This window comes from Tachypleus tridentatus, chromosome 13 (assembly GCF_004210375.1).
Source record: "Tachypleus tridentatus isolate NWPU-2018 chromosome 13, ASM421037v1, whole genome shotgun sequence".
Lineage (NCBI taxonomy): Eukaryota > Metazoa > Arthropoda > Merostomata > Xiphosura > Limulidae > Tachypleus > Tachypleus tridentatus.
In genome coordinates, this window is record NC_134837.1 from 208,989,324 (window position 1) to 209,016,514 (window position 27,191).

The 27,191-nt window shown below is 33.6% G+C and overlaps 1 protein-coding gene across 4 annotated transcripts in view; it reads left to right on the forward strand.

Annotated features, from left to right (window-relative positions):
* LOC143239650 (putative phospholipid-transporting ATPase IIB) overlaps positions 1-27,191 on the forward strand; it is a 60,846-nt gene that overhangs the window by 25,859 nt on the left and 7,796 nt on the right. For all 4 annotated transcript variants that reach the window (XM_076480976.1, XM_076480978.1, XM_076480975.1 and 1 more), the window contains 10 exons: positions 202-367; positions 4,793-4,849; positions 5,220-5,495; positions 8,450-8,611; positions 11,708-11,800; positions 19,028-19,111; positions 19,461-19,631; positions 21,751-21,939; positions 22,206-22,350; positions 26,135-26,288. In XM_076480976.1, coding sequence (XP_076337091.1) covers positions 202-367; positions 4,793-4,849; positions 5,220-5,495; positions 8,450-8,611; positions 11,708-11,800; positions 19,028-19,111; positions 19,461-19,631; positions 21,751-21,939; positions 22,206-22,350; positions 26,135-26,288 — 1,497 coding nt within the window. The remainder of the gene's footprint in view (positions 1-201; positions 368-4,792; positions 4,850-5,219; positions 5,496-8,449; positions 8,612-11,707; positions 11,801-19,027; positions 19,112-19,460; positions 19,632-21,750; positions 21,940-22,205; positions 22,351-26,134; positions 26,289-27,191) is intronic.

The following is a 27,191-nucleotide window of genomic DNA, read 5'->3' on the forward strand; positions in this document are numbered from 1 at the left end:
GGATTTGAAGAGTAAAAGTAATCCACGATTTCCTCAAAAGTAAAGGATGTGTTTGAATTTTTAACTTTTTTCAAAGGTTGGTGTAAAGAGTCAGTCTTGCAACAAAATGGTTCCATGTTGGTTTATGCATGCCATTTTCAGTGTTATTGATGAAAGTTTAAACTATGCCCGAGTCATAAGTTTCATTCCAAATTGTTTCAGCTTGCGGGTCAATCTAGACATGGGTAAAATGGTCTATTCTTGGATGATTCAACAAGATAAAGAAATTCCTGGGACTGTTGTTCGTAGCACTACAATACCAGAAGACTTGGGAAGGATCGTTTATCTTCTTTCTGACAAAACTGGAACACTTACCCAGAATGAAATGGTAAACATGATGTTTGTTTAATAGTGACAGTTATAATTCAGTATCATAAAATTTAATCTTATGAAAGAGGAAAGAGAGAAAACAGCAGAGATATGTGTGTCTGATGATTTGATACAACCACATGACACATTTGAACACTATAAAACCATAACTCAGTTTTAAGTTCCAGAATTTTGTTTAAAAATTCAGCGTGATATAAGGTTTAGTTCCTGATATTTGTATGTTTGCTTAAGTTTTAATGTTGCCATACTATATTGAGAGTATAGCATAAGTAATGTATGGCTCTGCTCACCCCATAAATACAAAAGAAAGAAATAAGAAAGTGTAATCACTACACAGACATCAGTTACACAAGTTTGCAAGGAATTTAACTGGTATCTGCTTTTGTCTTTCCAGAATGTAGCCAGAGTTTAGAGGCTAAATCTCTGTATGTTTATTGTGGGTAAAACACAGAATGTATAAATATTTTAATATGTAGTGCTATAACATGAGGTGTAAACTCATGCTGGAAGTCTTATTTCTTCTGTATTTTAATAAGATAGTTGTGTTGAACAGTAGAAAAAGGAAACTATTTCTGTAGCTTTTTTGTTTTCATGTCTTTTTGAACATTTATACCATATATAAATATATATGAAGACATTGTTTTTGGTAAGTTGAAATAATCTGTTTATGATTTTTTTTACATATTTATTGTTATATTCTGTGCTGAAAAGACTTCACGTGTTTAAAAGAAATTAGAATAAACTTAGTCTGTTGATTTTGCTTATTTTTTAAAAGTTTGTTGTAAAATAAACATGTTTTATTAATGCTTACTGTTTCTTCTGTACTTTTCTGTTAAAACTCTGTTTAACAGTGTCAAAATATGTGGTGTGTTATTTAGTTCTTAACATATTTATCTTGTGCTGCAGAAACTTGCCAGATAATGTTTTATTGGTATAGCTTATTCTAAACAAGTTCAAGGAATGCCACATCATTTGGTTATAGTATTTCTTTTTAATTTTTAAGTAGCTGCATTTTTAAATGTTCCAACTTTTGTCTTTGATTGTTTTTTATTTAACCTGTGCACTTATTACTGAATAGTAGATGAATATGTGTTTGACCAGAAAATGGTGTATTATCTTTATGATAGCTTACCACAATGTTTAGTTTCATGTTAGGGTGAGGATTGATGAGTTGTACAGTAGAATACCACAAGGTTGAATTTCACGTTAGGGTAAGGATGAATTAGCTTTATGATATACAGTATACCCTCACCTGTTCGCGGTTCCCCATTCGCGGCCCCGCATATTCGAGGGTTAGGCTCTTAACTCTATCGCATCGTATGCCGGTATACCGGGCTAGCTTCATAACGTCATAAAAACGAATGCTTGGTAAACCGGGTTTTTGTAGGTCATAGAGACTAAAAGCGCTTTACGAGGGTATGTCTGTATTTACTCTCTCAAGCAGTTTTATCGATTGACGTCTTTATCGAACAATGGGCTGAGCTGCTATTGGCTGACTGCCTCAGCTTCACCCACAACGCAAATGGCAAAGCACAGCCAGTAACGCACTACACACGCACACACACAGCGCTCGGTCCCAAGGAGGCTAGGAAATAGGTTTGAATTTAGCCAATGGCTGACAGCTTTAGTTTCTCCTTCTTGCTGAATGGCTGCATACGCGTGCTGCTGATCAGTTTTTTCTCTCTTTTATTCGCGCGTGAGTTTTCAACGTGGTTGTTTGGACTGTAAATTCAAGTGTTTATTTTTACAATATTATTTACACCCTACAATGCCATTTAAATGCCCTACACCTCCAGCTTCTGGCAAGGAACCTAAGCGCCAGAAAAAGGTTATGACCCTGCATGAGAAGGTACAACTGTTTAATATGATAAAGGAAGGAAAAGGTTATGCTGCTGTAGGACGCCATTACGGAGTGAATGAGAGTACCGTGCGTTACATAAAGAAAAATGAACAAGCAATCAGAGCTAGTATAGATACAAATTTTTGTGGAAGTGCTAAGATGGTGAATGTTGTAAGAAACAAGTCAATCGTGAGTATGGAATCTGCCTTAGCATTGTGGATACAAGACTTGAGAAAAAAAATATCCCTTTGGACACCAATATCATTCAAAAGAAGGCATTGAAATTATATTCTCAATTCACTGAAGGACAACCAGGACCATCAACAGCAGCTGATGCCAAAGAATTTCATGCCAGCAAGGGTTGGTTCGATCGTTTTCTGAAACGTTACCAACTACGATTTGGAAAATCCCACGGAGAAGCTGCATCTGCAGACACAGAAGCTGCAGCAAAGTATCCTGAGGCCTTTAAGAAACTCATTGAGGAGAAGGGATACAAGCCAGAGCAGGTCTTCAACATGGACAAGACTGGGTTGTTCTGGAAAAAGATGCCTTCCAGAACTTTCATCATGAAGGACGAACTGAAAGCCCCAGGATTCAAAGCACAAAAGGACAGAGTGACACTTATTATGTGTGGCAATGCTGCTGGCTGAATGATGAAACCCGGCCTCATTTATAAATCTGCAAAGTCCAGGGCTCTGAAGAACAAAAATAAAAACACTTTGCCTGTCTTCTGGATGCATAATTCCAAGGCCTGGATTACGAAGCTCCTGACATCCAACTGGTTTCATCAGTGTTTCATCCCTCAAGTGGTAGAATACCTTCGCAAAAAAGAACTCGAATTTAGAGTGTTGCTGATCATGGATAATGCTGGCGGTCACCCTGTGGATTTGTATCATGAGGAAGTCCAGATCGAGTTCCTCCCTCCCAACACAACATCCCTCCTCCAGCCTATGGATCAAGGAGTGATTCGTGCCTTTAAGGCACTTTACACTGGCAACTGTCTTCAACATTTAGTTGATGAAATAAACGAGAATGAGGACTACCAGTTGAAAGTGTACTGGCGCAATTTCACAATTGCATCGTGCCTGACAGTCATACACAAGGCACTTCAAGACATGAAAAAAGAAACATTTAATGCATGTTGGAAAAATCTGTGGCCAGAATGTGTTCATGATTACAAAGGGTTCTCACCGGATGAAATTCAACATGATGCTGTCAACAAGTCAGTTAAACCAGCAAAGTTAATCGGTGGTGAAGGCTTTGATGACATAACTTATGAAGAGTTCAATGACCTGATTAACGCCCACTCTCAGCCTCTAACGGACGAAGATTTGCCAGAGTTGACGAAATCTGCCAGTGAAGAAGAAACAGAGGGCCAGGAAGAACCATCACAAGAGGAAGAGGACGAGGGTCTAACTCTAGAACGGTTGGCTGAACTCATGTCAAAAGCAAAGGATTTGCAAGAGACTGCCAATCATGGGACCCTTACATGGTTTGTTCGCTGCAATTCTCAAATGCAATTAACTCTACCATGTCGACCTACAAAACTCTATTCATCACTATGAAAAAAACAACGGAACCAGCTGCCAATAACCATGTTCCTAAAGAAGGTACCCAAAACGTCAAACAAAGCCACACCCGAAGAAAGTACGACACCTCCTCCTGACTCTCCTAAAGAAACAACACAACCTCTTGACTCTCCTGAAGAAATGGAGCTTTCTCCTTAAGTGCCTGAAGAGGAGGAGTTATTACCTAAAGTGCTGTAAAGCAGCAGCTAAGCTGTGCCATACTGTACATTAGTGTTATCATCATCATCGTATGGCACAGCAAATTTCATCATCATTTCATTATCATTCATTATTGGTGAGTGCACAAACAATATTAAATTTTTTTTTCAATTATTATTGCAATACAGTACGTATTTTTTTATAAATGCATACACTGTATGTACAGTGCATATTTTTGTGACCGTGTATTAATAATGTTTTTAATTGCATATTATTACTGAATTGTACTGTACTGTATTATTATTACCTGAACTGTGCGTACTGTATTTATCTGTCTAAGTTTGCCTTTAAATTTGTTCCACTTTCTGTCAATTCTAATACATGTGTTGTACGCATAGAAAATGACTTTACGGTACAGTAATACAGTATGGGTAACTATACTATGCGGTGTTACTGTCCTCCTGTACTTACGTTTCTTTTTGATTAAAATATTGTTGCAGTACAAAATTAAAATGTTTACATTATCATTACTACATTAGTGAAATACATGACTGCATGCAATATTACTACATTATTACTGTATTAATGAGTAAGAGTGTCTTTAGAAAGTGTCTGGGAAGCATTTAGTACCGTATATAATCTCATACATAGAAGTTTTAAAACTGCATCCAATATTCGCGGGGGGTAAAGAACGTAACCCCTGCGAATAGTGAGGGGATACTGTAATACCAGGAATAACAATGGACGTGCCTGATGTTAGAATAGTGAGTGATTAATTTTGTACTACTCCTTTTAAAAAATGTAAATAGTGGATTATCTTATAGCATTAATATTTGCTTGATATTTTTACTTTCAGATTTTTAAAAGGTTGCACCTTGGAACCGTTTCTTTCAGTCCAGACACATTTGATGAGGTTAGTTACTGTAAACAATGAAATTATACCACAGGTAGTTGTTTTTTTTTAAAGAAATAGATGGTTTTAATATGAGTGAAGGATTTAGCGCAGAGTTTGTAGTCTTGTTCTACAATGATTTCTGTGAAATACAAATATATATAGTTATAAATGGACATGAGTTATGAATAAAATGATTGCAGTATGAACAAAATCTATATGTACATATGCAACATGGATTGAAGTGATTGTGAATCAGTTGGTGTTTACTAAAACAAGTCTTTGCATCAACATTTTGTTTTTCTGGAAAAGTTGTATCTTATTTATTTAATTTTAATGACTTGGACTCATTTTAGAAACCTCAATTTCAGTCTTAGAATTTAACTTTCAGGTGGCAGCACATTTACGAACAGCATTTGCCCCTAAACCTCCAACAGGAACAACACCCACACGAGGAACTACTCATTCCAAAATGAGGCGAACCGTTGTGACTCGTGTACAAGAAGCAGTGACAGCTCTCGCTCTGTGTCACAATGTAACTCCAGTGTATGAGAATAGTAATATTGCTGAGGTGTCTGATGGCGGAGAAGGTGAAGAGGATGGAGATACTGAATCTGACCAACAGAGCAAGCAGTGCTACGTTTATCAAGCTTCTAGTCCAGATGAGGTAAATTAATGGAATTTATTTTAACCCTGTGTGCTTGACCAGGTCAAATTCAGCATGTCAGGAGTTTTTCTTTTACAGTTACATTTAAAATTTGATTGAGTAACTTTAATATCAACATATTTCAGTAAACTTTGTTTAAAATATAATTGGTAAATGAAATATTTATATCAGCTATATTTCACTTTATTTATTTCAAAGGGAAATATTTGTAAAAACTTTTAACTTTCTTTTGATTACATAACATTTCTGCACTCTGAATTTTTTTTAGAGTACAGACAATTAGAAACACAAGATATACAAGATAACAAGCAAGAATATAAAATTCAGACTTCCATATATTCTCTATGTGTTGAGATATTAAATAACTTTATCAAACCCACCAGTCAAACCAATCCTATCTCTCCAATGCTTTTGTGGCACTTGTCTACCCTTGTTTTTTTTACCTAATGGACATCTTTATAACTAATGAGAAGACTGTTTTGTTATCTACAAACAGTTATTTCAATTATTTCTTTTTGGTTGCATAAATATGTTATCAGCTAACCAAAGATACTTTGTCTGTAATCATTATTGAACAACTTTGAGCAGCTAATTTTAACCTCTTTACAACTTTTGGGACATTCTCTCCTAGTTCCCAATATACATTTTGTGTTCTAAAATGCATATTTGAAAGGTAATTTTAACCTATTTGTATCTTAGACAGAAAACCAGTTAAATTAAGGAAATTAAGGAAAAAAATAGTCCTTGTTCAGTTCCACTTGCTAGTGAAAAAAATCAAGTGGTTCAGATATTTTACTCATGATGGCTATAATAGGTTTTTACAGTGATTTTGGTGGAGGACAGTGATTCAAAGTACAAGTAATTAGTTTGCAGAATTAAACAGAAACAAGTGTAAAACTTTAATTGTTTAATTTATGAATTTAAGAAGGTTGAAAAATCTGAAAATGTTGCATTTAAAGTAGAAGCAAAACAAAAATTATTTTATTTCATATTTGTTCAACTGTACATTTCACTGATTTTACTACAGTTAGTAGTACTTAGGGATGACATAACAGATAACAGTGTTTTACTGTTAAATACTTCTGATATTCATTTATGAAGTATTAGAGATTGTGTAAGTGAAACTTGTTTTTTATCACAGTTGATTTAATCATTTTGGTTAATTGATTGGTTTACACTAATCAGTGTAATCCCTTGTGTCAATTAATTGATTAAATTGGTCAGTCCTAGATTATTAAAGTTAAAAAAGGTTAACTCTGTGGACATGGTAATTTCACATACACATTTAATTTTTAATTAAAACTGCTTTTTCATCAATCTATTTTAATAAATTTAGCATCAAAATGTTTATTTACATTTTTAATTTATCCAAGTTTCAGTTTTTTTAATTTGAAAGGGAATACCTAAGTAAATTCTCAGTCTCTGTCATGTGATGTAAGATTGTTCTATTTATATTGACGAGTCAGAATAAAAAAAAATCTCAAATCTTCTTGTTTCACTGAGATATTAATAGAAATGTCACACCCACATGATATGCTCTCTCTGTGCCATTTTGCCTTTCAAATCACATCACTTTTTATCTCCAACATTGTTATTGAAGTGTTTACAACCAATAAAATAGAAAAAGAGCAGTTATTTTTTAAACAAGTTTCATTGTATGGGTTATATTGTTCTGGTGCCTGTACTTGGATATACAAGTCTTAGTTTCATTGTTTGCCATCATGGTGTTCAACCCAAGCAGCTAATGGAATTTTTTAAACTTACTTATAGCTTAGTTAGAAAGCCAATTAAATTATAATAGCTTTATGACATTCTATTTCAGTGCATTTAATTGTTTTGTTTTGAGATGCCTACTTGAAATAAACACAAGTTTGTGAAAACCAACATTGTTACAAAGAACAAATGTAGATTTAGTGTGTTCATCATTAGCCCTAATCCAGATGTAAGCCTACATTTCTTATTTTTCATGTCTATCTTTTATTTATTGTCATAATATTAACTGAAATGTAAAAATTAGAAGTATTGAATTATAAAAAAAAAGTTATCTTAAAAAATTAAATAAAAATTCCTATGATAAGCTGTATCCTAGATCATTGTATCTCATGACCCTTCTGTGAAAGATGGTTTTGTACATTTTGTACAACCTTTCAAGTGCATCTATAAAGTAATAAAAGGAAATGTGAAAGTTTAGTTAGTACCTTACACTATTAGAATAGATTAGTGTGATTGTCTCTCTTGCACAATATTCAGTTATTCTAGATAACAAATATTAATTCAGATTGATATAATATCTTTCAACATTTCATTTTACCCAACATTGCAGATTTTACTGCAGTTAATGTTAGGGTAAAGAAAATATTTAACATTTCTTCGAACAAATCTTTTCATTTATAAGGTTTTAGATATCATGGAAATTTAATATGAAAACTTTAAGATAAAAAGAAATATCATTATTATTCTTACTTTTGCTCAGATCAATTCAGTAAAGGCTTTGGAAATTCACAGACACATCTTTAGTATAAATTGTTTATTCAAGAAAAATGTTTACAAAAAGTATACCAGTTGTCATGTAGGTACAAATAGTACATTCAAAGTTAAAGTATAGATATATATAGTTTATTGTTAAACAGTGATTACAAATTTGGTTAAAATGATTTAAACTGAACATGGAGAATTAAACTACTCACTGTTAATCTTACAAAACTTTTACTTTGTGATAAAAATAAACCATAACTGAGGTTTCAAGTTGATTAATATTTAAAGGTACCATAATTTATTGTATTTTTGTTGTGTGTTCATCCTGAACATTGTCTAAGTTATTGTTTTTGAGATGATCTTCTTTCATTGTATTTTTTATTTAAAATTATTTTCAAAATCTAAGTTTGTATCTTATAAACTGAAAATTTTGAACTTTTTAATACCATGGTAACTTTTTTTTAATACATTTTCCTCAGGTTGCCCTTGTTTCTTGGACGGAAAGCGTGGGGCTGACACTAATGTATCGGGACCTTACAAGTATGAAAGTTAGGGTACCTCAAGGTCAGCTTTTAACCTACACCATCTTGCAGATCTTTCCTTTCACACCAGAATCAAAAAGAATGGGTATTATTGTCAAGGTAGAATTGCTGGTTATTTGTAATAATTAAATGTAACAAATTTTTTACTTTTTCTTGTTCCTGGGCAGAAAGTGTTATTTCCCAATTGCTTATGCCTAAAGTAAATGGAAAAGACCTATTTTTCTCTTCAGACTTTGCTTTTGTGACCTGGAAGCATATAATGAAAACATAATGGAAAACTATATTTTGGGGTTGATACGTGAAAGTGATTTACATTACAGTTGAAAATCTCAAAAAACTACTTACTTCTAAACATTTTTGTATAACTTTAGTATAAATACATGTAAATCTTAATTCATATTTTGTTTTATTCAGACCTTATGTGAATGAAACTGTGCAAGTTTTCCTGGTTTTACATATAAAATAGGTTAATTTCTAAATTTCATTATTTAGGTCACAAAAGCAATGTTTGAAAGGAATAATGGCCATTTTCTGTACTTTTACAATGTAAGCAATTAAGAAATAGCACATACTATCCAGGAACAAAATATGTGTTACATAGTGTTATTAAATAGTTTTGTATGTAATTTTGAAGTTAGAACAATCTAGGTTAAACTCCATAGTGTTTTTTCTCTTTCTTGTTTGTTAATTAAGAAACTAAAATTGTGGTTTCATTAACCTTTATTGTGACCAATGAATACTTTACAGTGATGAGTAGAAATTAATTAACCGTGTTTCAACAGTTTTTAACTCAAAAATATTTCAGAATTGGTATTTGTTATTTTATCATATTAATTTTATATAACTTGCAAAACAAACTGAAAAAGAAATTTTCAACTGTCACTTCTCTGGGACATTTAGAAGACTGTAAACAATGAATTTGCTGTTGTTGTTTTTTTATATTTCTTCCCATGCTAAAGTTCACAGGATATTAATAGACTAAGTTGCCCAGTTCTATCCAAAGAACAGATGTATATTTAGTAAGAAACTATCATATTTTGAGAGTATAATTACCCCTGTATTGAGATTTTTCTCTTTTAATGTTTTTTTTACTACAACTTTTTGTTGCCACCCCCTTTTCATGATGTCACAACATTTGATGTGAACAATAACTAATGAAACTCAGTTTTTACCTCAGCTATACCAATGTTTAAGTATGATTGGATAAAGCAGATTTTTGCCTATTTACATCAAGTTAGAGTAAATAAAATGGTGTGAATGGCTATTTATGGTTCTTAGAGATGTTAATAAACTGGAATTCTTTTAGAAGTAAACAAAGGATTTTATTGGGAATGGGAAATCTGGGAATATTTTTACAATTTTTTTATGTGTTGTTTTTATTCCTGGAAGTGTTTAAGAATTACAGAATGTTTTGTATGTGACCAGTTACCAGGTAATCTTAGTTAAGGTGAGAAAGTAAGATAGGTATCAAAATTTTCCATCGACTCAGTTTCTTCTTTGTTGATTATTAGTGTAAAAATAGCTGATTGTTAATGGTAAGTGCAAAATGTGTGTGTGTGTGTGTGTGTGTATTAGTTAAAATTAAATTAGTATCCACACTTTTTGGAATTATAACAAAGACGTTATTGCTATTTCTGTACATTTGCATGCCTCTCAATTGGGTGATGTCTCACAGAGAAAGAGATTCTTACCACAGAGCTTCCAGTTACTGTTAATACACATATCTCATTGATTACTATCTATGTTGATAACAGTGCATTTGATTGATTAAAACAGTATCACAAAGAAAGATATAGAATAGCAATAGGATATCCATTATCAGCAGTACTATCTACATTTCCCTGAGGTAATATCAGTTACTTCCATTAACAACATAAGCTTCATAGTTGAGCTTAAGGCTTAGTAAATGTATGTTATTGGTTTATAATTTTAGAGGTCTTACTTTGTGACAGATAAACTAGGGCATTTTTGGATTGAAATGTTTACAAAGGCAATGATTTTTTATTACATCCACAACACGAAATCAACTCATCATCAAATTGTATAAATATAGGTAGGACATACGTCCTATTTGTATGACCAAATGTTTTATTCAATGATATTTTATCTTATGTAAACAAAATACATTGAAAAAAGCCAGTCAGCTGTGTGGTAATCTCTAATTTTGATCTTGATATACTTCAAGTAAAAGTATTATTACCCTTACTGGTGATAGTTAACTATTTTCATCATTTAATAATCAGTTTATTTGATATATATAATTTCATTGAGGGACTATTGTATATTTTAAAAACAAGCAAAATGGTGACCAACTGTTCATCTCTATAGACTAATGATTTGTTTGGCGAGTGGAAAGTACCTTCAAAACAAATTTTTGGCAGAGTATTTTTAACAAAAAAACTTTTTTTTGAGATATGTAAATGGTAACTAAAGTTAATTTTAAAAAATAAACAAACTAGGTGACAGTAGGAATAATAAGACATTGTGTCAGTAATGCAGTGGTTTACAAAGCTGTGAAGTTTGGCCTGTGTAGAAGAGATTGGAACTAATCAGAGGTGATTGATTGATGAATCCTTTACTCATGTGGTCAGCAAAAACCACTAGTCACCCATCTCTACCAACCACAAAATGGTAAAAAAAATCTATGTTTTAAAGACCAATAGAATGTGTAAACCACCACCAATACAACAACAAATTCAGAATGTTTGGTCTTTTCTGAAAACATTATGGTGTCCTGTAAATTTCATTAAAATGTGGTATGTTATAAAATGTGATAATAATAATCATTTGACTGCAGACACTGGCTTGATTTGTAAAAGGAATGTTCTGACAAATTAATAAAAACTGAAATTCTGAGACAAAAGAAAAAATTTTTAAAACCAGATTGAATATTTAGGGCAAATCATCTGAATTTTTCAAGCTAAACTAGATGCCATATATTGAATATGTTGTAAGTTTCATACACATTTGGTGATATATTTCTACACGAGAAGAAAAACAACTGGATATCAGTGGTATTTCTCTTGTTCAAAAAGGTGGTTAACATACACTAATGTTTGATTTTTTAATTCTTAAACACTTTCAGCTGAATTTTATGTAAATGCTCACTTACTTTCAAGGAGACTGTTAATAAAGTTAGAAACTGCACTCCACATGAAGTTAAATTTAAAATGTTTTTCTAATACACGAGTCTAGCAAGAATCCAGTGGAGAAATTATCTTCTTCATGAAAGGGGCTGACAGTGTCATGGCTTCTGTTGTCCAGTACAATGACTGGCTTGATGAAGAGGTATGTGTGACAGCATCTCCACCTTATCATCAGTGTTTTGTTGATATTTTTGTTATATTTTCATTGTTAAAAAATATTGGTTATCTTTCTTTTGGTGAATCATACTTTCTTTCTGCAGTAATAAGTATTATGGTTAATACTTTTAGAACTTGCTTATCATAGACATGTTTATGATCATTAAACCTAGCCTTGATACTTTTTAAAAACAAGAAATATAAGAAAAGATATTTTGGTGTTTCCATATTTTAGGCCTAAGCAAACCTTTCTGTGATTTTTCATGGATGGAAAAAAAACACATCATAAAATGGAAATCTGAGTCAGTGTACACATTAATACAAAAAACAAAACCAATAAAATCAATACTTTCCATTGAAAAGAACATAACAAATGGAAGAAGGTAATGTTTTTGAAATAAAACTTATAACAGGTTACAAAATTGTTTTAAATGAAATATACAAGGTATGCATGTATATTAAAGATTTATTTCTTAAATTTTGTTTTATTGGAAATTTTTTTTATATAAATGGAACATGAATGAATCAACTCAATTTAAAATGTCTTCAAAAATAGATAGATCTGAAGTGAATGATCATCTTCCATCAAATGGCTGCTTCCCATTGGTTGATTGATCCTTATATTCACTGATGTGTGTGTCAAGTGAAATTTCTTTCTTACTTGAAAGCATTGAGTTGGCTCAATAAAACATTGTGTTCCTAATTTCTAAAATCACAAGAATGTCACACTACATCCTTATTTCTTCCCTTTGGTGTGGATTCCTCTATGTAGTGAGGGGACCTCCCAAGGAAGGTTCTGTTCTTTCAGTTTACCTCCTCTGGGATCTAAACATCCACCCACGTATTTCTTGTGCATGGTGACCCTTGAAGAGGAGGAGAGGATCCTAGTGGTTGAGGAGTCCAACCCTAACACACCACTTTGGCCTTGAATTTCTCTAGATGTGCAGCCTTGGGGTGGCCTCCCTAGGGTCAGTCAGCTAATCCACTTGGGGTAGGGTCAAACCAATGTTGAATGTTCTCAAAAGGTGTTGTGGACATTGTATCTGATGCTGGCATTTGGGTATAGTGCTCACGAAGCCCTGGCGTCATTGCAGTGTCCTTGTTTGCCATTGTAGTGCATCCACTCAAAGAGCTCCATTTGAGTGGGGTCAGTGGACACTGAAATATTCTTTTTTTATTATGGATCCTCCAAATAAAAGCTTAAATAAAATAATAAAAAACAGTCCACAGGTAAATAACCATGTCTTGAAGATTCTGAGCAGCAATTTTCAACATCTGTAACACCTGTACCTCATTTTCTCATACTGCTTTTTTTTTCAGACAAACCTTTAGAGCAGATGTCTCCCTTTTTCATTCAGAAAGGATTAGAGGGACTTGCTGGCTCTTCAGAGTCCATAAAGAAGTTTTGCTCTGGTGACATATTGGTAGAAACGTCCACATCTCAACACAGTGAACTCCTCTGGCATTTAAAGGTGATTGAGGTATACCTATTGAGGTTATGCCTCATGCTACTTTGAATTCATCACAAGGAGTTATTATTGAAATGGATTTGAAGAACATCCCTGAGTCAGAAATTCTCTCAGGTTTCTCCACCCAAGGAGTTTCTGCAGTGAAGTGTATCTCCACTTGCAAAGATGGAATTATGATGCAAACCAATGTTCTTATTCTGAAATTTACATCACTGCATCCACCTACTACCATCAAGGCAGGTTATCTTAATTGCAAGGTATGGCCATACATTCCAAACCCTCTCAGGTGTTTCTAGTGTCAGCGGTTCGGTCACTTGAAGACATCATATTGTGGTTCCTTGAGTTTGCAAGGACCATGATGCCAATGAGTGTGAAATGGACCCTCATTATGTCATTTGCAATGGCTTTCACACATCCTACTTTTGTTTTTGCCCTAAATGGTTGGAAGAAAATGAGGTGCAGCATTTGAAAATGACTTAAAATGTTACTTACTTTGAGGTTCAAAAGTTGATGTCCACCACTTCATCTCGGATGTATGCTGCTGCACTTCATTCCACTACTACAGTGGGAGTGCAGACAGATTCCTCTGTGCCTCCAAAAGAATCGTTCTCAAACCAAGTGAAAAGTTTTTTGATCTCCATGGTTAAAAAAGTTGGTGAATGAACTTCAACACCCATCTCTGTCCCTAATGTTCATTTCAGCAAACCTCAAGATTCAGTTCTTTTGGTTCTCCCCTCAAGATGTAAAATGGTTATTTGTTCATGTTCTCAGTAGCTGGAATCCTCTTCCAACAACAAAGACCTGCCCAATCGACCCAGGGCAGGATCCATGGAGGTTGACAGATCTCCCTCAGATAAAGGCAATAAAGAAAAAAGACGTTGTAAACAGAAGGGCTCTCCACCCAATTTTCCTATACATAAATAAAAATGGTCACCTTGATACAATGGAATTATCGAGGTTTACGTTCCAGTCTGGATGACATCAAAGCACTGATTGCTTCCTACCATCCTTTGTCTTTCTTTACAGGAAACATTTCTGAAACTTGCTGATACAGTCACCTTTCGGCAGTTTTCTTTGTACATAAATGATAGGCTGTGTGATGGATGAGTGCATGGAGGGGTGGCATTGTTGGTTGATCAGCATGTGGTCATCCTGTCTTTGCCACTCGACACACCCTTAGAGGCCATAGCCATCTGTGTTTCCTTGGGTCGTATTATCACTGTTTGTTCTTTCTACATGTTGCCTGGAGAGATTTATGATCAATTGGACCTTGATGCTGTCATTGAACAGTTGCCATCTCCCTTTTAAATCCTGGGGGATTTTAATGGACATCATCTCCTCTTGGGATGTGAGGATATTGATGGGAAGGGTGGCTCCTTAGAGCATATGCTTTCTGATCACAACCTTTCTCTTTTCAATATTGGTTCTTATACTTATTTTCTTGCACCTACTCAGTCCTTTACTTCTATGGATCTCTCAGTTTGCTCCCCTTCATTATTTTCCCATTTTTCATGGAGGGTTGACAATAATCCACAAGGCAGTGATCATTTTCCTATAATCTTGAGAGAGATTGGCTGTGGTCGATGCCACCCAAACCACGTGTTTCGGTGGATGCTGGATCAAGCAAACTGGCCCTTTTTCACTGCTTTCACAGAACTTGATACTGCCAACAATAGACAACTGTAACTAACTGTATTATACAGGCAGCTGTTCAATGATCTTGATACATTTTCCACAATATTCTCATCCATGGTGGAATCCTGCCTGCCACATGGCATAAAAGGCTCAAAAATGGGTCTGGAATACTCTAGGTGAAAGCTTTTACCAGATATCTAGCAGTTTTGTTTCTTCCTCCACCTTCTCAGCCATCAAGACTCGGGCAGAGCGATCACCTCTTTCCTTTCGAGCTGATTGTCTTAATGACTATAACCATCCCTTTACACTGGTGTAACTCAAACTGGCCCTTTATCAGTCTGGCAATATATCAGTCGGACCTGATGATGTACACTATGAAGTTCTGTGCAATCTATCTCCTGCTTCTCTTGCTGTTCTTCTGATTGCTTTTAACTGGATCTGGCAGGAGAATGTTTTTCCTGATGCCTGGCACCAGGCTATTGTCCTACCTTTCTTTAAGCTTGGGAAGGATCCCAAGATTCCTTCAAGCTATTGTTCAATTGCTTTGATGAACTGTCTCTGTAAGACCTTTAGAGAGGATGGTTAATTCTTATCTTGTTTGGTTCCTTGAATCAGTCAACCTCCTCTTGCACACTCAGTGTGGATTCCAACAACAGAGAAACGTCAGTCAGAAAAGCCTTTCTCAAACAACATCTTGTGTCAATATTCTTCAACATTGAGAAGACTTATGATACAATATGGAGGTATGTCATTTTGCAAGACCTTCATTTATATGGGTAATTTACCCATTTTTATTAAAACGTTTTTTAATGGACAGGAAATTCTTAGTTCATGTGGGTTTGACACTTTCCTGTTCTTTTCTACAGGAATTTGGAGTCTCTGAGGGCTGTGTTTTAAGTGTCACACTTTTTAGTATAAAGATTAATGCCATCACTGAACAACTCCCTCTATCTGTTGCAAATGGGCTCTATGTGGACGACTTTCACATCTCATGCCAGTCATTGAACATGAGGTATATTGAGTGGCAGCTACAGACTGCCCTCAAATGTTTTCTGAAGTGGACCACAGCAAATGGCTTTGATTTCTCTCTCTCTAAAACCTTTTACATGCACTTTTGCTGCCAACAGAGTATTTACCCTGATCTTGAACTCTGTATTGATGAAGTTGTGCTGTCTGAGGTCCCTGAGGCAAATGGGCTCTATGTGGACGACTTTCACATCTCATGCCAGTCATTGAAAATGAGGTATATTCTTGTGGCTCATCTTTGACTGTAAGCTGACCTTTATACCACACATCAACCAGCTATGAGATAAATGTACAAGAGCACTGAACGTTCTCCGTGTCCTCTCTTCCATCACTTGGGGAACAGATCGATGTTCTGTGCTAAAGATATATCATGCTCTTATTCCATGGAAACTAGACTATGGATCACTGGTCTGTAGCTCTGCCAGAACCTTGTTTTTAAAGAAGCTGGACCCTGTTCATCATCAGGGACTTTGGCTTTGCACCGAGGCTTTCTGCATTTCCCCAATTCAGAGCTTATACACAGAATCTCATGAACCTTCTTTGCACCTCTGCTGTTTGCAACTGTCTTTACTATATGCCTCAAAGCATCCCACCTGGGTTTGTGTTTTCTTTCCTCGGTGGGCCATGCTTTTTTAGAACAGACAATTTGCCGTTGCTGCTTTTGGCCTTTGTATCCAGGTACAGTTGGATGAATTGGGTCTATCCTTGGATAACATTGCTGTATCCACTGGTCAGCCCATCCCACCATGGCATCTTGCAGTTCCCAAATGTGACCTATCTTTAAGTTATCTGAAAAAAGGACACACTCCCAATTGGAAACTACTGTCTGTTATTTGGTGAACATCTTTTGAACCATTTTTCCATTCCTATTTCTATAGATTGTTCAAAATCAGATGACTGTGTGGGGTGTGCTATGGTTTGTTGTGGTTCAGTGGTTGTGCGCAGATTCCCCTCTACAGCTTCCGTGTTCACTGTTGAACTATACGCCATTTCTCTTGCCCTGAATCACATAGAAGCCAAGCAGTACTCAAATTGCACTATTTATACTGACTCACTTAGTTCTATACTGGCCTTGGAATTGCTACATTAGCTCACATCCTGTTCTCGCTGATATCCAAAACCAACTGGCCCATTTCACTAGATACAGGGCTACGTTGGTTTTCACAGAATGAGCTTGCCGACACTGCAGCTAAATCTGTCTGCTCTGGCACTATCATTGCTGTGCCTGTTCCATACATGGACTATGGTCCTGTATTCAAGGCTCAACTCCATGCCAGTTGGCAGTCGACTTGGAGTGAGTAATGTGAAAACAAGCTTTTCCACATAAATTAGACTATGCATTGGTCACAGTTTTTTAACTCATCGATTTATTTTATCTGGGATTGATGCACCAATGTGTTGTCTGTGTAACACTCAGGTCACTATAAGCCATATTTTACTGTCTTGCCATCATTATGACTCTCAATGAGAACACCATTTTAAACATGTTCTGTTCCATAATTTATCCATAATGTTAGACAGTGTTATTGGTGATGGTGACACTTGTCCACCTTGGAAATGTTTTTCGTTTTTGGAAGACCATTAGTCTTTTTAATACCATTTAAATTTTTAATTTATACATTAGACCTTTTTTAATGTGATTCCCTTTTAAGAATCAAAGTACATCTAGGTAGATTTAAGATTAGAAAATGGCTATAATGTCAAATAACTCAAAATCAGGACTGGAAAGGACAACTTCAGGTGTCTAACACTGCTACTTGAACTACCTGTTAGTCATCCTGGTGAGTTATGATAATTACAGTTATGCTACAGAAAATCCTTTACAACTTGTATTACTGTAGTTTTTCTTTGCTGTAAACTAGATGTAAAAATTTGATTTAATGTTATTTATGTTTTTAATTCAAAAATTAAACTTTTTTTTATTTCACCTTAATTTCCTTTTATAAATTTTAATATTTGTACTTTAATTTAATTTTTACCAGATGTTTGGTGCAGATAGCCTAGTTGCTTTGCATCATAAAACACCAAACTAACCTTATTTCTTGTTCATTGCAGGTATGTTTTACATTTAAAAGTATAATGCATTCTACTCAAAAAGTAATGTGCTTGTGTTCAAGAGTTGCAGTTTGTTCAGATAAAATAACAAGATTGGTTAAATTCTGCACAAAGTTAATTGTTGTTGTTCAGCACAATTAGTTAATAGGTATTAGAACATTTTATGAAGAATCTTTAAGAGTAAAGTCCAGATAAAAATACTTTTTTTTTTACACACTTTTTGGGTATTCCAGATCAGGGTGAATGCTATTATCACTTTTGTTCTATTCTGATAAAAAAGTTAACACAGGATCACATGTTACAAACTTCAAAAATAGGTCAGTTTGTAGTAGTACTTGTTATTTTTCAACGTAGTATGTTAATTGTATTATCCAACAACTCATACTTGGTCAGTATTCAGAAATGCAGGAGTTAATGACTTGGCTTGTATTTATAACAGTTGTATACTAAATATTACTAATTTCTCTTGTACACTAATGGTTATATTCTTTTGAAATTTTTGCATGTTTTACAGTAATTCCTGTATTCTGAATCCAAAAAATATCTATTTTTCTCCACCACATACAGATTTTTCACAAAACATCATATGTGCTTTTATGTGAGTAAATCATATTTCACTGAAAACAAGTGACGTTTTGTTATGCCTAAAGTGTTGACAATCACTGGATATAAATTTCTCTAAACCAATCTCTTTCTTATCAATCATTATAGAACTTACAAGAGATGAACAATAATTATAAAAAATGCTCACTGTGATAAATGAAAAAATAATTTGATCTAACTTGTTTTTTCTTCCTGATTCATGAAAAATCCTTACATGATAGAAGAAAGATTATTTTTGAAATCTTCATAACTGAATTATGGGAAATTTGTTATTAAAACCAAAACAACTTTTATGAAATTTAAATCAAAAGGCCTTTGTTATTCATTATAGAAGAAAAATTGCTTTAGTATTTATAACACACAAATACCTTTTAACATGCACTGATTTTGAATGTATCAAGCTGTTTTTTTTCTTTCCATAATAGTGTGGAAACATGGCACGGGAAGGGCTTCGAACATTGGTAGTAGCAAAGAAAGTGTTAACAGAAGAACAGTATGCTGACTTTGAAGTAAGCATTTTAGTTAAGAAGTAAAGTGCAAAATTATACTAAGATTTCACTCTTAGTCTTCAGGCTTCAAAATACAACTTAGTAATGAAGATTCTCTCCTTGCAATCACATTGCATAAAAGTTTTGTGTATAGTTTTTCTCAGAAATTGTAGAATTTTGTTGGCTTTTTAACATAAACCTGAGGCATGTCTGTCATTAATATATGTTTATCTTTAATTACATTCTCTTTCAAAATGTCTACCTATAACGTTTGAATAGTATCTGTAGGTTTTGTTTTTAAGTTTTTAATAAGTAACTTCATCTGTACAATATGTTTCATCACTGACTGTCAGTTGTGCTTTCTTCAAAGGTTCGGTACAACCAGGCTAAAGTCAGTATTCAAGACCGAGCAGCACATGTAGCTGCTGTCCTTGAAAGTTTAGAACGAGACATGGAACTACTCTGTTTGACAGGAGTGGAAGATAAGCTGCAAGAAGAGGTACGGCCAACCCTTGAACTGCTGAGAAATGCTGGAATTAAGGTAATTATTACCAACTGTTACTATCACAGAAGATAATATGTGCATATAAAACAAGCATAGGTTAGTGGAACTGAGGTTCCATGATTCATGTCTCTTTGCTATCCACTTTGAAACCATGGATGCTTTATGGGAGTTAAATCAAAATTACCTTATTTGATCTAAAATAATCCAAGGCTTAAAGGTGGGAGTTTTTTTTTACTATCTGCTTTCCTTTTAGTCTGTTAGTTTAGAATTAGGGAAGGGGAAAGTACAGGTAGCCCTTTTGTGTAGTACCTTGGCTTGAATATCCAAAGTGATCATAAAATCATGAAGAAATCTGTGTTGTTAAGTCACAGTGAGATGTTGCTGATGTGACTTATCTGTGTTCAGCATTTCGTAACCAGATTGTATACGGGTTAGATAGCTATAACTCATTTACAAACAGAGTTTAGTATTGTTACTTTTAAAACAAGGGAAGTCTGTCCCTGGGTTTTACAAAACAACCTTTAAATTGGAACTTTTTGTTTTCCCTTTTTTGTTTAATATTCAGTACAATAATGACCACTGTGTTTCGCTTGTGAAAAGTTTGTGTATGTATTCTGTCCTCTGTTATTTTGAAACAGGAGAAACTATTTCTCTCACTCACCAGGAAATAAAAAACTCACTTATTACAAAATATTGACTGTTCTTTAGAAGTATGTTGTATTATGAAATGATTTTAGCACAGAATTTGAATTAATTAATATAATATAGAAATTAATTTTGATGTGTATTCAAAATGTATGTCATAACTCCATAGAATACACACACAGAATAACAAAAGCATGAAGATCCAGCTGGTAAATTATTAGTATTTCACCAGTTAGAATATTTATCTGAAATTTGTGTTTAATAATTAAATGTATTAATATTTTTATCAAGTAAGTAATTTATTTTCATAATTAAACAACATGAACATATTTGTTTCCTTAGTTGAACAATCAGAACTCATACAGCAGGTTTGCTTCTCTTGTGTGTGTGTGTGTTTTGTGTAATGTTCTTAATCACAACCATTTAAATGTAATCATTTACCAGATTAGCATACAATAAGTAGCAAACAGAATGTTTGAAGTAGTAGATTCAAGATACATCATGGGAGGTTCAGTATTCACTAATACAGTTCTCACAATGTACCTCTTTGTAAGTCAGTTTAATTAATATTGTTCAAACATTTCACTGCAGCATGATATCTTTTAAGGTAGGCCTTTAATTAATATAGTAGTTTGTTCCTGGTTGTAATATATCTCTTAAATTTGAGTTGTTAAATTTTTTACATTGTCAAGTTGATACTTACAAGAAAAGTGAACTTAGTTCTGAGCATTTTTTAGTAATAATAATTAGATAATTGTATCAGACACACCTTTCAAAATGGCAGCAAGCACTTACCCAAGAGTTGTGTTCCACTGTATTTAGACAACAATTATTAAAACCTGTATATATAACTACATCATATTAAGAACAATATCTGTAACTACATGGTATTAGGACAATAATTATTAGGACCCATAAATATGACTACATCATAACAGAACAGCATTTATTATTAGAACCCACATCTCTAACTTCACAGTATTAGGATAGTGGTTACTAATATGTGTATATGTAATTAATTGGTGTTAGGAAAGCAATTATTATGACCCATCTGTAAATACATGTTTTTTTGACAGGACAATATGTTGGTGTTTAATGTCACCTTTGAATACTATTAGTGTTTCTGGATAAGAAATACTATATTTTATGCTCTTCAAATTTTCAGAAATCTTCTGGCTTTAATGTATAAATTATTTATTTTTATGTGTATATTAATAATAGAAATATTTATTAATTCCTTGTTAGTTTAATTTAAAACATATTTGTTTCTGTAGCTATTACTAATGAGCAACCTTTGTTTCAAAATATTGTTTGGTTTTTGTCTTTTGAAACATTATTGGTTTCTTAGTAGAGAAAATTGTATTGAATTTTCTCTAAATTTTGTTTAAAAAGAAAGTTTTACTTTTTTTAAATTTTTCTAAAAATCAGAATGTCACTTTTTTATGATTTATCACTTTGTGGCTTCTTGTTTAAGTTGTTGGTTCAAATGTATTTCTCTAATTTACTCTAGGTGTGGATGTTGACTGGAGACAGGCTAGAAACGGCCATAAGCATAGCGAAGTCATCTCGACTGGTCTCGAGAACTCAGCAGATACATGTTTTTGACTCGGTTACATCTCGCACAGAAGCTCACCTTGAATTGAATGCTTTCAGACGGAAAAATGATTACGTCCTCATTATTAAAGGCGATGCATTAGAAGTAAGTAAACTCAGTGTTTTTTATAGATAATACTGTAGGACTATAGAGATGTAGCCTTCCAAACTTGACATGCTGACTGTATTGGATAAGTACTCTCATTTATAGTCAGTTCAACAAAGTCTATTTATATTTTGTAATCCTAACATTGTATTAAGATATACATTGAGGAGTTCATTAAGAATTTACTTTTGTTGCTTTGTTTTTGTTAAATTTGAAATTTTGTGATGGATAACATTTGACCATTTTTTGTTCATATTTCTCATTAGGTGTGTTTAAAGTTTTACCCAAAAGAATTCATGGAGTTAGCATGCCAGTGTCCTGCTGTTATTTGTTGTCGGTGTTCACCAACACAGAAAGCCGAGGTGGTCAGACTTATCAAACATCACACTGGGAAAAGGACTTCTGCTGTTGGTAAAGTCTTTTGGTGTCTGATGTCATCAGATTTATTTTTGGCATAATCTCAAATAAAACAACTTTATTTTGAGAAACTAGCTTGCACTTGCATGGTTATTATTTACAGCATAACTCCTTACCACTGGGGATGAGCTGTTGTAACTTTAATCCAAAAGGATGGAGTTGAAATACACTGTATGTTTCAGTAATTAACAATAATGTTGTTAAAATCAGAGTGTGACTATGAAATACAAGTGTTTTAGTGTTTTAACCATCAGATTACCATTTTATACGATTTACTGCATCATACGTTTTTTTTACTCTTACAAATTTATATATGCAAAAACGGCTCGTTTGGGTTGAGAAAATATTTTACATAGAAGAGCGAACAACGTTTCGACCTTCTTCGGTCATCGTCAGGTTCACAAAGAAAGAGGTAACTGACCGGAAGCTGACCACATGTTTGAAAGGGGTTTTGCAACTGAGTGTCGGAACATAGAGGGCGGTGTTAGATGTTTGAATATATAATTTTATTTATTTTATTATATTAATATAGGTATAAAGGCATTCCCTTATATTGGTTTATTTTGGGTTTAAGTTGTTGTATAAGTAAGGCTTCTTTAATTTTGTGTTTGTTTATGTTTGTTTCTTTATTTAGTATTTGAGTGTTTTCTATGGTTATGTTGTGTTTATTTGACTTGCAGTGTTCGAAAACGTGTGAAGGTGACTTTTTATGTTCTTTGAATCTGGTTTCCATTTTTCTACTTGTTTCACCAACATAGAAGTCGTGGCATTTATCACATTGTATTTTATAAATAATATTGGTGTGGTGTTTGTCAGTGTAGTGTTTACATAGTATAGACCTCTGTTTTGTGCCTGGTTTTTGAATAAATTTGGTATTAACTGGAATGTCATATTTTGTTACTAGTTTTTGCCAAATGTTGGTTATTTGTCTGCTGATGTCAGGAATATATGGTATACAGCAGTATATGGTTTTGTTATTTTTTGATTCGTGAGATATATTTACTTTTGTTGGTTGATTTTGCTTTCTGTCTAGGTGTGTGTGTATAATGTTTTCTACGGTTTGTGGAGGAAACTTATTGATGTTGGTGAAGTATTGTTTTATTTTGTATAAATCATCGTTAATTTTATCTGGTGAGCATAGTTTTATGGCTGTGTTTATTTGGTTTCTTAGTATGTTTAGTTTTTGTATTGTTTCATGTGCTGAGTCCCAAGGAATGTATAGTCCAGTATGGGTGATTTTTCGGTGGATTTCTGTTTTGAATTGTGTGTCGGTTCTTATAATTTTGAGGTTAAGAAATGATATTTGATTGCTTTCTTCCTGTTCACATATGAAGTTAATGTTGGGATGTATAGAGTTAATGTGATTGAAAAAATTAAGTATGTGTTCTGTAGATTTGAATCCCTCAACCGTGTCATCTACATATCTGTACCAGTATAGTGGTGGATGTAATGCTGTGTTAATTGCTTGTGTTTCAACTTGTGTCATAAAAATATTGGCTAGAACTGGTGATACTGGGTTGCCCATGCTTAGGCCATTTGTTTGTATATAGTTTTGGTTGTTGAACATGAAGTTTGTCTTTATCGTGGTGAATTCTATGAGGGTTGCTAATTGGTTACTGGGAATGTCTGTAGTTGGGTTAGGGTCTCGGATATAGAGTTCTAAGGCTATCTTGCAGGCTTCAGTGGTTGGAACTTCTGTAAAGAGGGATATAACATTGAAACTGGCCATTAAGGCTTTACGATTAAGTTGATTTAGATAAGACTTGAAATTAGAAGAGTCTTTGATGAATGAGCTGGCTGATGTTACATATTTGGAGAATGCCCATGCTATGTATTTTCCAAGATTGTAATTAAACGATTCATATGTGGACATTATTGGTCCTAATGGATAATCTGGTTTATGAGGTTTGGGGATGCCGTATATTTGTGGTGTGCGTGAGTCGGGTTTATGTAGGTAGGAATAAAGTGTTTGTGAAATTGTGTTGGCTTTTCTCATCTGTAGTAGTAATTTGTTCAGTTGTGTCTCGTGTGTCTTTGTTGGATTTGTGTGTATTGGTTTAAATTTTTTCATGTCTGATAGGATGTTCTTCATTTTTTGGATGCATTCATTCGTGTTCATTATGACTATAGCATTACCTTTATCTGCTTTTAGAATTTTTATGTTTTTGTCTTGTTTTAGGTTTTTAATGGAATTAATGTCTCTTTTTGTAAGGTTGTTTTTTAGTTTTCTGTTTTGTGAAATTATGTTGATGGTTTTGTGAGAAAATTCTTTGAAAAAAATCATTTAAGATGTTGTTTTTAGGTGTTTCTGGAAAATATAAATTTGTAATTTTACCTGGGAAGTTTGGTTGTTGGATGTCAATAAAATTATCTAAGTTGTCTTCTTTCTGTTGGTTGTTTTTGATTGTTTCCTTGTTTTTGTTTTCTGTAGAAAGTATCACAAGTCTCCTGGCTAGATCTTCTAAACATGTTTTGATTTCTATGGTTGGAATGCTATTGCAAAGTTGAGTCCTTTGTTAAGTAAATGTATCTCGTCTGTGTTTAATTGTCAGTCAGATCTGTTAATTATGAGGTTAGTCAAGGGTTTGTCATGTTGATGTCTTTTCTGTTGTTTGCATCTTAGTTTTTTAGTTTTTTGTTGTGGCAGATCTTTTTGTCTCCATCGTTCTTAGTATTGATTTGGTTTATGTTTCATTGTATAAGTCCATAAATCTCTGGATTAATGCAGCATGCCAGTTGATGGTCTAGGTTCATTTTACAACATTTGTTGTAACAGAGAAATGAAAAATTCATGGAGTTTTGGAAAACATCTCATGCAGATTATTAATTATCAGTACCATGCGTGTGTATAACAACTAATTCATCTTGTCACACTACATTTACAGTGGAAACATTCTTGCAAAATTATGTATATTTGAGAGCTAGTGGTGAGAATACCTCCATAATTGTACATAACTCGTACTTTCAGGCTCAGCTACATGGAGAGTTTCCTTAGATACTTTCTTTTCCCGCTTCATTGTCCTCCAGTTGGACCTCTAAGTATTTGGACTTACAACCCTAAAATTAGGAGTTCAGTTTCCTTTGTTAAACGTAGCAGATAGCCTAATGTGATTTATATATATATATATATATATATATATATATATAAGAACTCATCCATGGTTTAAGGAACTGATAAGAGTCATTGGTGGGATTAATTACAGTAATGAAAAAATTTTGTTTAAAATTTTTTGTGTAAGTCTTGTATTATTAGGGACCCTGTAACCAACAAAGTCACGAATTTCATAAGCAAGGTGATGCATGAGTCATTTAAAAAAAATCTGTTCAGGACATTCTGGGGTTAAAAACTGGAATCTATTATAATAAAACAAATTTTTCATCCATATTAACTATATCACTTGGTTTCTTAAAGTAAACTGTCATTTTTTATATGAAGCAAACACAAGTCACAGCATTGCTACTTATTTTCAACATGCATAGTTGAAATCAACATCTATCTTCATGTAAGCTAGGCTAGACACATGGTTTTGAAGCATTAAAACAAAAGGAGTTCTATTTGTCTAAAAAAAAACCTTGTCTTGGCATTAATTGTAATTGTGGCAGTTATGATTGTTTGCATGAAAATAGTGTGGTGAGAATGAATTATTAAATGTTTTCAGAACATTATGGTAACTAGCTGAGAGATGGTATTTATTTTGAAAATACAGATGTAGAAATGTCAGACTGCACCTGAGTTTTCAAGGTTTTTCCTTATTAACTGCTGCGTCCAATGTTTCAGGTGACGGAGGGAATGACGTTAGCATGATTCAAGCTGCGGATGCTGGTATTGGTATTGTAGGTAAGGAAGGAAAACAGGCGTCCTTGGCAGCAGATTTTTCCATCACACAGTTTAGTCACGTAGCCAAACTCCTCCTTGTACACGGCCGCTACAGGTAAAAAAAAAGTGTTTTCAAATTAAGTTTGAATGCACAGAAATGATTCAGTGAACCTTTGATTATTGCCATAGTAGTGCACCTGTACTCTCTCACTTTACTGGACTTGCAGCTTTGTCAAGAACATGAATATTTTAACAGGGTTAGAAATTACAGTTATAAAATATTTAAAAACTTTATAATAAACAGTTTTAATATCACTATGATGAATTAGTGCACAGTTTAAATGAACAAGATGTTCAATTCCAAAGCCAAAGCTGGAGGACTGTACTTTCAGAGACTTAATGACTATCCTAATTAATTTTTAAGATACAGTTTATTATTGTGTTTAGCTTTATCTACACACTTGTCGTGTCTAATTTTTTTTAGAGGTATTCACAATTTCCTTCCCTATGGTCAAAGTTCAACAAATATGCATGGCATTGTTTTATCTTTTATTCTTGGGATATTTTCAAATATATAAAAATGATGAACTATAAACTTTTCTTTTTCTATGATGTGGAATTTTGGAATATGTAAACCAGTGTACAATATTTTAATATTATAAACTTTTGCAGAAGACACAAGTCCATAACTGAACTTTCACAGACAACACAAGTCCCTAACATAATTTTGAGCAACAACCAAACTGGTGGTAAAATATAACAGTGAATTTTCAAAAAAAATTATTTTTAAAATAAAGTTTACAAAACATGTCATGATATATTGATATAAGACAATTAATCTTGTCCATATATTTTTTTTATAAAGTTTTTACTGTGGTCTGATGGTAAGTAATATAGATCAGAGCTTTCAGATTCAAGCCATGATACCATTAAATATAGCCTATACTTTTAGCTGTGGTACCATTATAAAAGTGACAGTGGGTCCTACTACTTGGTTTATAGAACCAGACAAGGTTCC